At 46.6% G+C, this 15625-nt stretch overlaps 1 protein-coding gene across 5 annotated transcripts in view; it reads right to left on the bottom strand.

The window, feature by feature from the left end:
• CFAP74 (cilia and flagella associated protein 74) overlaps positions 1 to 15625 on the bottom strand; it is a 76081-nt gene that overhangs the window by 26776 nt on the left and 33680 nt on the right. For all 5 annotated transcript variants that reach the window (XM_029578207.1, XM_029578203.1, XM_029578204.1 and 2 more), the window contains 10 exons: positions 15258 to 15396; positions 14158 to 14249; positions 13223 to 13345; positions 13014 to 13135; positions 11166 to 11294; positions 8639 to 8726; positions 7548 to 7721; positions 4329 to 4462; positions 2879 to 3155; positions 1629 to 1766 (listed from right to left, as the gene is read on the bottom strand). In XM_029578207.1, the coding sequence (XP_029434067.1) occupies positions 1629 to 1766; positions 2879 to 3155; positions 4329 to 4462; positions 7548 to 7721; positions 8639 to 8726; positions 11166 to 11294; positions 13014 to 13135; positions 13223 to 13345; positions 14158 to 14249; positions 15258 to 15396 (1416 nt within the window). The remainder of the gene's footprint in view (positions 1 to 1628; positions 1767 to 2878; positions 3156 to 4328; positions 4463 to 7547; positions 7722 to 8638; positions 8727 to 11165; positions 11295 to 13013; positions 13136 to 13222; positions 13346 to 14157; positions 14250 to 15257; positions 15397 to 15625) is intronic.

Below are 15625 nucleotides of genomic sequence, written 5' to 3'. Positions count from 1 at the left end.
CATCCAGAGGATCCTGGGCACCTTCCACGGAACCGGACCCATGGAACCTCCAGGTCTTTTGCCAGGTTGCAGACCACTGGGCCTCTGAGCCTGGTTCTGGTGCCTCCCAGCCGCCTTCTGCGTCAAATATGCCTCATGCATAAGAAGGACAAACTCTGACAAAAGTGGAGTGGGAACCTCCAATCCATCTCTGGAAGGATCCCCCTTGCCGTCAGAACTGGGCTCCCTCCAATTAGCAGAACCCTGCCCCATTGGAGACAACGGGGGGGGGGGGGGGGAGGGAAGATCCTCACACCCTCGAAACAGCCCTGAAAAGCCTTCATCTCCATTCAACATGGCCGCCTTTCCCGCGTCTGGCGGGGGAGGGGCAGCCAACTTCAAAGGCACTCCTACGCCTGACCTCTGCTTAAGCAGCTGCTCCAGCACAGCATCTGCTGGTTTCGACCCGCCGTCTCCACCGGAGAGGCAACGGGAACACAGGTTGGCGCGGGACAACCATGCGCGAGCATCGCCGTATGAGCGGCATGCATTGCCATGCGCCATGAGAAGAAGTAATGCTGCACCAACTGCAAAAAGGCCCGACTGCATGGCAAAAATCAGCCCCACTGGGTCTCGCGGTCAAACAGCACTGCTGCCTGGGAACTCACCTCCTAGCAGGCCTGCAAGGTCCCAACGCAGCCTTCCCAGCTGCTAAAAACCTTGCTGCTCTCCTTCACTTCTCTTTTTTACTCTCTTTTTTTTTAAACTTTACTCAGACAGAAGGAAATCATTAAGGGTACTTCCCTGTGTTGAAGAGCTGCCGTATGCCACCTGTTCTCCTGGAGGGGAGGGAACTGGCCCCACCAGCTATTCACCTCCCCGGCGGCGAAAAGCCAAGTCAGACAAGGGTCCCTGACCCACTGCTCGTTCTCCTCAACACCAGGAGGGATAGCCCCCACCAGGGCCTAGCTACCTCCCGGGGATCAAAAAAAAGAATTTTTGATCTCTCTCCTCCCCCCCCTTTTTTTTTTTTTTTGACTGCAGGGATTGCACCTCTGCCATCTGTGGGAGACAGAAATACTGGGGGACTGCAGGTGGCACTCCGGGTTATGTGCCAGTGCAACTTTCTCTGTCTCCATCTGCTGGAAGGGAAGCATAATCGCAGGAGTCTGGACTGATCCGGGTATGAACAGAAAAGATCCCGATTACCCCACTGAGGGGAGAGAAGACAAGCTAGCAATGTAACAAAGTGTCACGGTTTCTGTGGGCCTGCTAGAACATTCATTTCTCTTGTAGCCCTCTTCCTGGTACTGGAGTTACAGGTGACATCCAGTTAAAAGAAACAGCATTTGTTTCTGTTACAAGAAAGAATTATGTGCTTAATGACGGGTAGGGTATTCCATGCTTCATACGATCACTGTTTTTCATGGGCCACTCTCAGGCCCGGAGCCTTACAGCGTTAGAGCCCTCTCAGGAATCTTTCCAAAGACTGGATGAGTTGAAGGGGACAACTCATTCAGAATAGGCCAGATGGGAAGTCTGCTGCAAGGCTGGGGGCTGCTCCTCCCAGAGCCACGCCTAGGACCCTCTGTTTTCGTCACCCCCAAGAATTATTTTTAAATCCTACATTTAAATGCTACCTTTCTTACCGGCATTTCCATTTCCTTCACACTCTCCTTCTTCAGCAGGGCCTTTGCTTCAGCTGCTCTCTGCAGCATCCTCACAGCTTCTTCCTTGACTGACTGCTCTGAAAGAGTAGGTCTGAAGGACACCCGGACGAGACATTTCTGTGTTTGAGAGAGCAACTCATGTGCGTAAAATCAGAAAAACTAAATATCTATTGCCGCAAGTAAACCTGCTTTCATGTTCTTTCTGATGAAGTGGACTCTGTCCTGGAAAGCTCCTGCCTCAGTCTATAAGGCGCCACCCCCGCCTCTGTCCGTTTTGGTACACCAGACTAACACGGCTATCCCTCTGAAGATCTGAACCTACTTTCATGTGTAACTTTGCATCAGGCATCAAACCCAGCCATGCAAATGCAATTTAAAATATAGAAATAAACCCCAAAGCATGGAAATGACCCAGATAATGGGCACATGATAGGAGTAAAGGGCTGATTCTCCATGGAACAGAAAGCTATTTTCTGTGTAACTGATAATCAAGTCAAACTGCTCTTTCCAGAACTCCTCAAAGGCAGTGGATCGCACATTCCAAGTGTGCATGCATGGAAGGAGCATGGATTTCTGAACAAAACACTACTATTATCCAGAAGATTGCTTTACAACACCCTAAGCTTTCAAGAATTTCCTTTTTAAAATGTGCATGTCTGTTTGAGTGAAAGGATCTGCACCAGGAGACAGCACCTGTTTTGGCCTGGTGTGAAAATACAGCTGCATTTTAATTAGCACTGTTGCTATGCCAAGAAGGAAGGAGGTAGGTGTGGAGTAAAAGGAGAGATTCCCTTAATAAAATCATGCCAAGATGAGGGAAAAGGATCCCCCCCCTCTGATTTTCACTACAATGATGGGTGGGCAATCCCTTGCCAAGTTTAAAAGATTCTATATAGTAGTGGCCTACATTTAAACACTCTGAATTTTTATATTTTGTGAGGAGGTGACAGCACCTTACTCTGGGTTACTGTAACCAGAAGTTAAGTTTAGGGTACATGGACTTGCACCAACTTCAAGATAACATGCAAGATCTCAGAATACTGGAATATCTAAATTCAGTTTATTCTTCTTAGCCATGCCTGTAAGTTGACTTCTTAGAGAAGGTGCACTAACTGTAGCCACATTAGTTTCATTATCTTTCCTTAGGGCAATGAAAGAAAGAGGCATATCTCACTGCCTACTCTATCCACAGCAGTACTATAAGAAAAAGAGTTAGCCAGCAGAATTACCTCCCCTGGCCAAACAGTGCCAACAGATGGCACGATATCTATAGAAGAATCTTCTGGTACATGAAACTCAAAAGAAGTGGGTCCAACTGGAGCAATTTCTCCTTTGCCAATCCTGGGGACATCGTGTGTGTAATCATTGCGGCTGATGTGGGAGTTGATCACGTACAGGATGGCTGTAGATATATCATTTAAGGCTGTTGCAGCAAACCGAACTAACGAATGGGACAGAGCAAGGGGGGGATGGACTCCAATAGCCTTACACAACACCTTGAACTGTCTAAAAGAAACAAAAACAAGCTGGGTTAAGTTCTATGATCTGCTAGCATTATCATTGATGCTCGAATCAACTACATGAAATGGAATAAACCTCTTAATAAAATGCTCTGCTTCTATCAGCATAACTGTGCATGGTCTCAAATTGCCTCCATAGGTCTGGCCGAAGGCCGATTCATTAAAAAGTGCGGGAGAGCCGGCGCTCCAAATTGAGTGCCCACTCTCCTGACTCGCGCTTTTGTATTTAAATTAGGGTCCATGCTAATAAGGAGGCGCTAGGGACACTAGCTCGTCCCTAGCGCCTCCTTATTACGGAAGCGCCAGCTGTCAGTGGGTCCAACAACTGATGCTTAATTTTACCAGTGTCTGTTTTCAAACCCGCCGACAAGCGGGCAGACTTTTTTTTTTCCTTGAACTTTTTGGTTCCTCCAACTTAATATCGCTATGATATTAAGTCAGAGGGTGTATAGAAAAGCAGTTTTTTCTGCTTTTCTGTACACTTTCCTGGTGCTCTCTATGGTTAACGCGTTAATTTCTGAGAGTAAAATGTGCAGCTTGGCTACACATTTTAATTTCAGTATCCCGGGCGACTAACTAATAGGCTCATCAACATGCATTTGCGTTGAAAACGCACAGCCAAACGGGTGCTAAATGGTGCGCTCGGCTGAACGCTGTACTGAATTGGCCTGCCAAGTGATCAGAGAATTAGATCCCAGTTCTGCTACTGAATGTGTCTCACTAGGTCATAATGCCATTCTTAGTCACACCCAAGGTCCAGCAGGGCCAGAGTCTTGTCTTTGACAGTGGCCCATATGGGTCACAAATACCTGGCAGAACCCAAAGAGCAGATCATTCCTTATCGCTGACTTGCAAGGGAAGTGGTGGCTTTCCCACATCTACTTGGCTAATAGCTTGGGCCTCACAGTAATAGTGTGATCACCATGGCTATAGAACACTTTGAGGTGTTTCAGAAATGGAACTTGCAATACAAATCCAACATTATTTCACCAGTAAATTTCTGTCATCAAATGGACGCACTACAAGAAGTTGTACTGCCTACAACTCTACAATGTTGTGCTGTTCTCTATAAAAGTTTTTAGGTGTCCTTTGATCTCCAGTAACATCCAATAGCTCTGTCAGGTTACCTTTCCTACTGGACAGTGCTGGAGGGATTTACCTGTTAATAGCCGTCTTGCAAATGAGGTCCACTTTATATTCCTTTGCTTTTTTGGCTTTAAAGATGATTTCCATTCGTACACTTTCCAGAGGTAAAAGAGTTCCAAATCCATCATTAGGCTGAATTTCCACAAACTACACAATAGAAAGAAGAAAGGCAGAAATTATTTACTAAAAGAAAGAACCAGTATTTGAAGTCAGGCACTGTCCCGTGTGTACACACTGATACTGAGTGAAGGTGGGGAGTACCACGGATTATTAGTAAAGTGATGCAAAGTGCATGGCAGGTTAATTTTATCTCTTTGACAAGTCTGACTTCTTTCCTCCCTGACCGCTTCTGCTCCTCGCTCATGTTGATCCTCACAATCATTTCAAGGAATCTGCTCTCTTACACCCAGTGCTTTTATTTCCAAGTGCTTATGAATGCACAATCAGTATCACAGGGCGTTCTCTGCTCAGGAGGGAGAAAGAAACCAGGGGTCAGATTTAACCTTGGGTAACAGTCACACTTCCCTTTTTAAATCCAGTTTTGCTGCACAGACCTTTGTGTGCAGTTTTTCATTTGTGGGAAATGAAAAATTCAGATAACATGTGCTACTTCAACGTTCTGCAAGCAAACCAATGTGTATTTTGTGGGGAGTGTTTTGGCATAATCTCCCAAAGCAATTATACCCACTTGTGGGCAAGCAAGTGTTTATTTTACATAGTCTAAACTACTGTAATGTTCTGTTACATGCTCGTCCAAATGAAGTTTTGAAAAGATTACAATTGGTCCAGAATACCACAGCAAAACTTCTCCGAACATGTTTGGAAAGACTGCACTGTAGGATTAGGTATAAAATACTGAGGTCCATAGTCAGCCACTATCTGCCTAACAGGTCAATACAGTAAAGTGCGGCCTCGGTTACCCTGTTTCTAACCCGCCTTTTATTCACAATTTGGCCGCGTTAGCCCAACCCGTGATCCACTATCCCCTTTAAATCACCGGGTAACCCCTTCCGCCCGCGGCATGTATATGAGATGTAAACGATCGGATTAGCTATTCCCCCCCCCATTCAGTAACGTGCGCCCCGACTATCGCCTTTTTAACCTGCAGTTTAGCTGCGCGTTTAACCTGCTAACTTACCGCCTACCCTTACCCCTGCGTTAGAGGCAGGGGTAAGGGTAGGCGGCAAACTTTCCCCCAGCCCTCGCTCACCTGCCCTGGCCGGTGAGCGAAAAAGGGGCAGCCCAGTCCTCTCTACCCTCCTCCCGAAGCAACGAAAGCGAAAAAGGAGAAGAGCGACATGTGAAGTGTAACTTACTCTTGCAGCCCTCCTCCGGAGACGCACCGCGGCTCCCCTGCCTCCCGGGAGCAGCCAGCGGCGAAAAGACAGCACGGGCCCTCTGACACGATCGCTCCAGCTGCGGCCACTTCTCCTGCGTGCAATTTGGCCGCTCAAGGCGTGACGTCACTACGTGTGGCCGTGTGGGGAGAAGTGGCCGCAGCTGGAGCGATCGTGTCAGAGGGCCCGTGCAGGCATCCATCTTCGCTGGCGGGGCCGCTTTCGCCGCTGGGGGCAGCCCCCGGGAGGCAGGGGAGCTGCGGTGCGTCTCCGGAGGAGGGCTGCAAGAGTAAGTTACACCTCACATGTCGCTTTTCTCCTTTTCCGCTCCTTTTTCGCTTTCGTTGCTTCGGGAGGAGGGTAGAGAGGACTGGCAATCCCGAGCGTAGGAGAAGCGTCCACTTCCTGGTACCTGTCATTTCAAACGTCATTTGAAATGACAGGTACCAGCGCACCCAGGTTACTGTATAGGCGCTGTATAGGCGCTCTATACAGTAAAATGGATTGCGCGGGCCTAACCCTTCTTGGACGCGGCTTGCATTTGCAAGCTATTTAAATACAGTATCGAGCGGTAGGTGAGCCGGACTGTGCGTGCGGCAAACGCGGGTGCGCCCGGCACTTACGCAGCTCTTCCTACCGCTCCTTACTGTATCGGCCCGTAAGAAAGTTAGTTGGATAAACATATTCAGCTAACTTGGCTGGGATATTCAATGGTGCAGCTGCACTGCTGAATATAACTAGATATCTAATAGCTAGCCAGATACATTTATCTAGCTAACTTTAGACCTGCTCAATAATAAGTCTAACTTATCCAGCACTTATCTGGCTAACGGGCCGATACAGTAAAATTCGCAGGAGAGCCGGTGCTCCGAGGCAAACGCCCGCTCTCCCAACATGCGCCCAGGCCGCTCTCCTGGGCGCGCGATCCAGTATGCAAATGAGGGCCCGCGGTAAAAGGAGGCGCTAGGGACACTAGCGCGCCCCTAGTGCCTCCTTTTTGACAGAAGCAGCAGCTGTCAGCGGGTTTGACAGCCGACGCTTAATTTTACCGGCATCAGTTGTCGAACCTGCTGACAGCCACGGGTTCGGAAAACAGACGCCGGCAAAGTTGAGCATCCATTTTCCAACCTGCGGGCATATTTTTTTAATTTTTTTAATTTTTGGGGCCTCCAACTTAATATTGCTATGATATTAAATCGGAGGGTGTACAGAAAAGCAGTTTTTTCTGCTTTTCTGTACACTTTCCCGGTGCCGGCAGGCGTTAATTTCTGAAAGTAAAATGTGCGGCTTGGCTGCACATTTTACTTTTGTATCGCGCGGGACTAACTAATAGGCTCATCAACGTGCATTTGCATGTTGCGGGCGTTATTATTTTCGGGGGGTTGGACGCGCGTTTTCCACGCGCTATTACCCCTTACTGTATAAGGGGTAAAAATAGCGCATCGAAAGCACGCGTCCAAATGGGGGCTAACGCTGCGCTTGGCCTGAGCGCACTTTACTGCATCGGCCTGTTTGCCTTTAGTCAGTACTATACATTAAGAATAAAGAGAGAAAGACTGGGAGACATCCCTGCCCTTTGAAGAGAGAATTAAATTCACTCTATATTTTCAGTCTTGCAATTATCAAGGAAGCTGTATGTGAATTGCTCTCTTGATCATCACCAGTGAGGCAGACAATGTTACATTACATATTAATACCAATATATTTTTATGTCTTATGCATTCCATTTCTCATGGAATTTAGTAGCAGGTAATAAAATTGTGCTTGAATATTTGCAGAGAACAAATCTGATCAGTCACATAATCTGCAATTAATGGGCTGAAAAGCTAAAATGTTCGGGGGGGCAAGGAGATTACGGGAATAATGTGAACATTGACCTCATGTGACAACGTTACCTCTGGGACTCCTACAAATCCGAAGTCTTGAGGAAGGATGGATTTGTTTGTTATCTGGACAGTAGATGTTACAGCCTCATAGATTGTACAATGTCCGAAATCCACTTCTGTTGGGTTTATCTCCAGATCGGAGGAGGTGATAATCGCATGGACAGTGAGTAGGATGGGTTTGGTCTGAGACAAGAGGAGAGCTTTCATCAGCTCAAAGTATTTAGAGACAAACATTTCCTGCTTCAACATAAAAGGAAAAGATAGCTCAAAAGAACTAAGTTTTCTGCTTGAAAGCTTTTAATTAACTATCACAAATGGGCAAAGCATTGGTGAACACTTAATGTTCCGGCTAACCATGCTTTTGTAGTTTTTAAAACCTCCCTTTGACCTCCAAAGAATGGTATTGCAGGGATACAAGTTTAGCCGGAACATTAACTGTTCATCAATGCTTCATCCGTTTGTGAGAGTTAATCAGTGGCGGGCCAGTCAGAGCAGGGGATGCTGGCAAGGTAATGCTCACAGTCCCTAGAGTGGAGACAAGGAGTCATGGTCATCGAGCAATGGCGACACCTTGTGGTCAGATTCAGGGCCTGTGATTACAGGAAGACAGGAGGAGACCTGGTAACTGGAGGAGGAGAGAGGAGGGGTATAAAATGGGGGGTGTGGGTGGAAAATCCCTGGGTAGTTATGAACGAAGGCTTATAGTGGCAATTCCCAGATTTGTTTTAATTTTAGCAGGAATCCCAAAGGAGCAGAAAGAAATTTCTCGTTCAAAAAAAGAAAAACATCAGTTTTTCATCATACACATTGACAAGGCTATAAATAGCTCCATGCCTTTTAAGATTTGTTTTATTATCTTTACCGTGTTAATTGCTTGTTTACTTTTTACTGTATTATAGTACTTGCATTTTAATACACATCACTTTGATTTACCTAGGGAAGAAAAGCGACTAATCAAGCACAATAAACTAAATTGGCAAAATGTCAGGCCATGCATACACTAATGGCCATCATGAGGGGCTTTGCCATGGCTATGATTAACCCTTTCATATGCTTAGGCAGTCCCACCCACATTCCAAACGGGTCATAGTAATGCTCACCTGACTGGCAACCAATATGGTCAGAGGGGCTTCCAAGACCCCGGTGTCTTTATCAAAATATTCTCCTGCATCCTGCGGCAAAGACTGCCTGTGGGAGAAGAATCTGTGCTCGTTACTCTGGCACGTCAGACTGAGCAGCTCAGCGCAGAATATTGGAACTATGACACCAGGAGGAGTTTATTTACTACGATGGCATGCGCTGTGCTTAGGGGCCTTTCCTTGTGGCATCGCAGTCTCTCACAAGCTGGGATGTAACAAGCAGAATATTTTGTTTTCAACTGTGGCAAAGCTGAAGGTTGAAGAGAAAGGGCAATATTCAAAGGAATTTCCACAGGTTAAAAGCACTTTACCCATGTTAATCGCCCATTTGAGAACTGCACGGCCTGTATGCAGGGAAAATTATACTAGAAATTCACTAAGGGGCGCACTTTCAGCTGTACCGTCGTGGAGGTACTCCCGGAGCAGGGGCAGGTCAGGAGAGAAAAACATGCACATAGCTCTGGTCAGAAAAAGCAGGTGTGAATATCTGTGGGAGCTTCTCCCTGGAGCAATTATCACAAGAAAAGTACATGAGGATTTTTCCATAGAAAACCGGTGCAAAGCCCTTGGGTACCTGTGGACTTTGCAGTAATGCGAGATGTTTGACCAGTTCCCCCTTTCAATGAGCTCAGTACAATATCCATAGCACTACATGCTACTGCTGCCTCTGGGGCCAGACTAAGACAGGCTGAGGCCCTGAGCTATGAGGGCCAAATCTAAGAGGACCCACTGCATTATCAAAACAAGTTTTACATTTTTTTTTTTGGTAAAGTTTAGCAATTATCTGAAGCTCAAGCCAGTCCTTAGCACACACCCAGCCATGAATATGCATGAGATAGATTTGCATATATTGCAGGCAGTGGATGCAAATCTCTCTCACACACACTCCCTGTAACTATCCTGAAAACCAGAATGGCCGGGTGTTTCTTTGAGAACTGGGTTGAAAACCCCTGGTTGAGGTAGCTTATGCCTAAATCTGATACTGTAATGCTCTCCGGAAAAGTGGACCCTTAGTGCTGCGGGGTGGTTGGCGCTGCCTAGTGAGCAACCCCACCAGGTTCACCCCAGTAGCTGACAGAGAAGCCCTGTGGCAGGACCGGCTGGAGCTTCGCCTATACCAGCCGCCTTCTCCGCAGGTTGAGTCCTTGGGTTCTGGCGGCTGGTAGGATTTAGGTGGGTCCGTAGCATGGTCTAAAGTGATAGTCCAAGGCTAAGCATAGGTCAGGACTGGTGGCAGATAGTGAAGATGGTTAACAGTCCAAGGGTTGAGGCGCGCTGCAGACAGAGAAGGCAGAAGAAAGGCCAGAGGTCGGGGCCGGCAGCAGACAGAGCAAGATCAGGTCCAAAGCAAGGGTCAGATCCAAGGAAGGTCTAGGTCCAGAAAATCAAGCCGAGGGGACAAGGAACAACCAGACAAGGAGAATGATGATTGGAGGAGACAAGGGCAAGGCATGGACAGGCAAGGCAAGCACAAATGAAGCAAGGATGCCAGGGGACTGTTGCTAAGGCACTGCTGAGGCATCTGAAAGGCTCTTAAATAGCCAGGCTGCATGGCCTCATTAGGGGGCAGTGCTGGCTGGCAGCGTTCCCTGCTGCGTTGAGCAGTTTTGCTGAGGAGGGTGCTATCCTGGCCGCAGGACCTGCCTGGCTATCTGGATGCATTTTAAAAAGTTCACAACCTGAGTTTTAGATGCCTAACTCTCCTGTCCCCAGATATATGAAACACCCACCTTACAGTAAGCATACGGACCCTCCTGCAGCCAAGGAAGCAGAAAATAAGCCTGGAACATGGGCAGAGACTTTTTTCCCTTCACACAAGCAACAAAGGAGGTTCACATGATTTTCTTACACAAGCTGTTACAAAATTACCCCCTTAATCAGAAGGGGCCAACATTGCAATAGTAGGTTATGGCTTCAAACTCCACTCAGAATCCCAGTCAGAAGGGGTTTCTGAATCACGATCCAAGATCATGTAGAAATGATGATAAAAACGTGCAAAGTACAGAAAAAGGAATCCCTAGGAAACGTAGAAGGGACAGTTTTCCCCGCCGGCACTGGGGCAAGGAACGCAGGTTTACTCCACGGGCAATAGCGCCCATGGATTTTATAGTACAATATATGCCATGTTCCATTCCAACTCAAACCCGTCCCCTGAGAACGCCTCCTTGTACTGCAGCTGAAAGCACGCAGGCCATGGAACAGCGCATGTACTTTAAGCGGCGTTAAGAAACGGCAATGTTCAGATGGCCGATTTACACAGGCAAAAAAAACACAAAACACAGTTTGCCCATGTAAAGGACTTTGAAACTCGTCCTTGGAATGGTATGTAAATTTATAGACATAAATAGACTCCTCACATATCCATATTATATCTGAAATACAATTTAATTTGCAAACAATAACAAAAACATGAAAAAGAGAATTAAGAAAGGAGTATTTATGATGGAAAATCTCCCAGCAGTCTGCAGAGGTCTAACACAGGACTCACCTGGGCAGGAACTTGAGCTGGATGCTTAAGGAGGACTGTGCTTGGATGTAACCTGTTTTTGGAAGCACTTCCATGTGGGGTTTCAGCAACTTGCACACCTCAAACTTCAAGCGCAGTGCTGTTCTCTCTCTGCAAAGGGAGGAAACACAATTTATTTCTCACTGCATGTCTCTCCAGGGCGATAACTCGCATTTCATCCAAGAAGACCCTTCAGAGGAGCAGCTCTGGAGCACCCAGCAGCAGAGGCTCTTGCTCGAGATTAGCATGCTGGTGGCCTGAATGGATCTCCTGTCCACTCAGGCAAGAGTTTCCTTCTAAAAAGACAGTACAAGCTGCATTATTCTACTCTGCTCCTGTTGACATTTTTGACGCATCTGCACTTAGTCTACATAGAGCTGTAACAGGTGAAGATCCTCACATTCCCCAGTTTCCACAGTTTACAAAGTATAAACACTTTACAACTTATGTCTGCATCTATTTTATTTAACTGAGCTCACCATGCTTCTGTGTTACTTTACATCAGCTAAAATCTACTGTGGCATTTGTAACCAGACTCTGTAAGAGTTTTAATCTGTACAGTGCAAAATTCTGGGGCAAGGCTGGTGAAAAAAAAAAAACTTTTAGGTCAATATTCAGAGGCACTAACGGGCCGATACAGTAAAAGTCGCGGGAGAGCGCACAGGACACTCTCCTGTGCGCGCAATACAGTAATTTAATTTATTTAAATTAGGGCCGGCGGTAAAAAGAGGCGCTAGGGACACTAGCGCGTCCCTAGCGCCTCTTTTTGGACAGGAGCGGCGGCTGTCAGCGGGTTTGACAGTCGATGCTCAATTTTGCCGGCGTCTGTTCTCAAGCCTGCTGACAGCCACGGGTTCGGAAACCGGACGCTGGCAAAATTTAGCGTCCAGTTTTCAACCCACAAGCTGCGAGCCGATTTCAATTTTTTTTTCTTTTTTTACTTTCGGGACCTCCAACTTAATATCGCCATGATATTAAGTCGGAGGGTGCACAGAAAAGCAGTTTTTACTGCTTTTCTGTGCACGTCCCTGGCGCCGGCAGAAATTAACACCTTCCTTTGGGTGGGTGCTAATTTCTTAAAGTAAACTGTGCGGCTTGGCTGCACATTTTGCTTTCTGAATCGCGCGGCAATAACTAATAGGGCCCGCAACATGCATTTGCATGTTGCGGGCGCTATTAGTTTCGGGGGGGGGGGTTGAACGTGCGTTTTCGACCCCTACTGAATAGGGGATAACGCTAGCACGTCGAAAACGCGCGTCCAATGGCGGGTTAACAGCGCGCTCCTCCGCTGGAGCGCACTATATCGGCCTGTAAGTTGGATAACTCATAAGTTATCTGGCTAAATGCTGACTTTTGAATATTGTGGGCCTTTCTCTGGTGAAACTTTAGCCAAATATCTCATCATGCAGCTACAATTTAGGGGCATTCCAGGGGCCTTTCTGGAGCTGCATAAGTTAGCCTATTGGAATGAGCAGTCACTAAGTAATGTAAATAAATAAATGACTGTGAGATTCAGGGAAACAAATAACTCTGGTTGTGCTATAGAGCAGTCCTAACGTTAGCTGGATACATTTATCTGGCTATCTTTAAGTGCAGTTGCACCACTGAATATTCCTCCAAAGTTAGCCGAATAAGTTGCAATCCGGTCAGGTGCGGCAGCAAAGATGCAAAGTGAAACAACAGAGAATCGACAGGAATTGACTCAGCGGGAGAAGTCAATTTTGGCTTCAATTTGCAAATCTCTGCTGCTGCCCCCACAAGTAAACAAACGTCCGCTGGTTTCCATAGCACGCCAATGCCCCTTTAATCTCCCGCTGGCCATCTGCTTACCTGTTCTGGATCATGATGCTGTCTTGGTACAATCGGTCATACATACAGATCTTTAGATCTATATTCGGTCTAGGGACCCAGACAGGCAAATCCAAGGCAGCTCCACGGGCTCTGAGAGGAATCTACAGCAGAAGGTCAGGATAGACAGACAGCCTCCTGCAACATTTATTCTTCCAAACGAGCACTTCCGGAAACTTTACAGCACTCACCGATTTGCAGTCAGGGTCGTCAAAAGCAATCTCAAAATCAGTCTCTATTTCTCCAGGTATTAATGGGGAAAAAATGATTTGAACGTTCACTGAGCTGAAGGGTTCAATCTCACCATTAGTAACCTAAAATGGAAAAGAAAATGAATTACATACAGTTAGCACACTCCTAACTGATAGTCCTTCCTCCGGGCTTCCGGAGGAAGTGGTGAAGTCTAAAACTGTGAACGACTTCAAAGGGGCGTGGGATAAACACTGTGGATCCATCAGGTCTAGAGGGCGTGAATAAAGTGGAGGCAGCAAAACACTGCACGGAGCGGCAGTAGCCACAGAGGCGTTCACGGAGCGGGATGCCAGTGGCCAGTAGTTGGTGTTCCACCTTCACAGAGCGGAAGGATGGAGGGCTGCTATCTCCAAAAAAAATAAATAAATAAACAAACAAAAAAATAATAACAGGGGTGGGTAAGAGTATGGGGCAGGGGTGTGACCTGCTTGTTACAGCGGTTGCTACCCCTAATTGAGCTGGATGTTCACTTGGATGCAGATACAGCGCTGCTCTCTAAATTGGTGGTGGGGTGGAGGGGAATTAGGGCTGGAGGGTACTGGAAGCCAATAGTAACAGGTGGGGGAGAGAAAAAGGGGAAAAAAAATGGATAAAGTGCATAGCTTGCTGGGCAGACTGGATGGGCCGTTTGGTCTTCTTCTGCCGTCATTTCTATGTTTCTTTATATAATGCTGTACAAAGCATCCGCAGGGTGCAGGATACCCTTCTGCTGCCAGCTCACAATCCGAAACAAACCGGAACATCTGCAGCACTTAGATCCGGGCTTTTTCTAATCTAATTTCTGCACGGACTTGTGCCACAGTGAGAGGCTCCGCAAAATAAGTAACCCATGAGACTGCGTGTGAACGAAGATGGACTCCTCAGTTTCCCTTACCTCGCCAAGCTTAATTTCACCAGATGGAGATCCGATTCGTCCACCTGCCTCTGGGGAGGAGGGCTTTGGAGTACTTGCTGGTTCTGAGGTCCCTAAGAGATGTTTGTCATGAGAAACAGGAAAAAGCCAAGATTTTCTGAAAGAACAGAAACCCTAATACACCTTACAAGTGAAAATGGAAAGAAACACTGCTGTAATATTACTACAACTGGCACAGAGGCGCCTATTCAACGAGCAGGTACATTATCTGCACAGCCTTTCTCCCTGCTCACACTTACCCACATAACTAGCCGCACAGCCTCCAGCTTCGCCTCTTTTTATGGGGGTAGATTTTGTGCGGGCAACAATTTGCTCATACAAAATGTACTCGCTCAGCAGGGGGCTGGAAGGATATTTAATCCCCAAATCTTTGGAGTTAGACAGACAAGTCTTTTGACTATGGACCTCATAGATTTTATCTTCTTTGAAAGAATGAAAGCATGACTTGGTTTCGCTGGGATCTGAACCTGTGAAAGAGCGGAGTGGGGTGAAGTAACAGAGGGAAATCTTTTAAGGCATTTCCATGGGTAGAACAATGTTTGACCTGCACAAAAAGCCTTTTACAGAATTACCCGATCGATACATCCTGTTTATGTGTAGATTTTTCTGGGATGTGCAGAGGGGTTTGGACTTAGGAGCATATTTTTGCATTTTCAAAAGTATGCATGTAAATTTTCCGTGCACACAATATCAGGTGTAACGGAGTCTGAGTATATTTGGTGGTATAATATTCAACAAGGACCTGCTTGAAAATTGATGTAACTGATGTGTGTTTTTGCTGCCTAATTTGAAAATTGCCCCTAAGGTGGGAAGAGATGAGCATCCAGACCAAAGCAACAGAGATTGCCACATTTAGGTCACTAGTAAAGTGCCTGGACTGGATCGGAAACAGAAAATAACTTCAAACCTCAACATCCCCAGCTGGAAAAGCAGGTCAGTGTGGAACCTTCAAACACTCATAAATCGCAGCCACAGAGGGGTAGAGCCATCACTAAGTACTGTTCTCTAAACATGCAATGGGAGAAACACTTTCAGTACACCTGGCCCTTAAGTTTTCCAACCTCTGCTCGCTTTCATCTTCCTGCCGCTTTTGATGCTGGTCTCAGAAAGGTGGCTTTTCCCTTCATATCTAGCTCCAGGTTCCACTGAACTGCATCTAGCCATGTCTTCTGAGATAGCTCCGATCGAGTCAAACGAGGCCTGAACAGAAAAAAAAAAAAAAGAGATCATTTAAGATTTGTCTTGGAAACGGTCAGTCAGTGAGATAACTCTTAGGACACCGAATCTGAAAGCTGTAAAGAAAGAGATTTGCCTGGAAACGTGGGACATTCGTTCTGCACTTTGTTGATGATGCTGTAAAGTTTATTTCATTTAACTTTCCCCATTCTTCTGATTGACACTAACTGTGACCAAGAATCAGGAGAGCCAG

Source organism: Rhinatrema bivittatum, chromosome 15, assembly GCF_901001135.1.
Source record: "Rhinatrema bivittatum chromosome 15, aRhiBiv1.1, whole genome shotgun sequence".
Taxonomy (NCBI): Eukaryota; Metazoa; Chordata; class Amphibia; order Gymnophiona; family Rhinatrematidae; genus Rhinatrema; species Rhinatrema bivittatum.
This window is presented reverse-complemented; position numbering and strand designations above follow the sequence as displayed.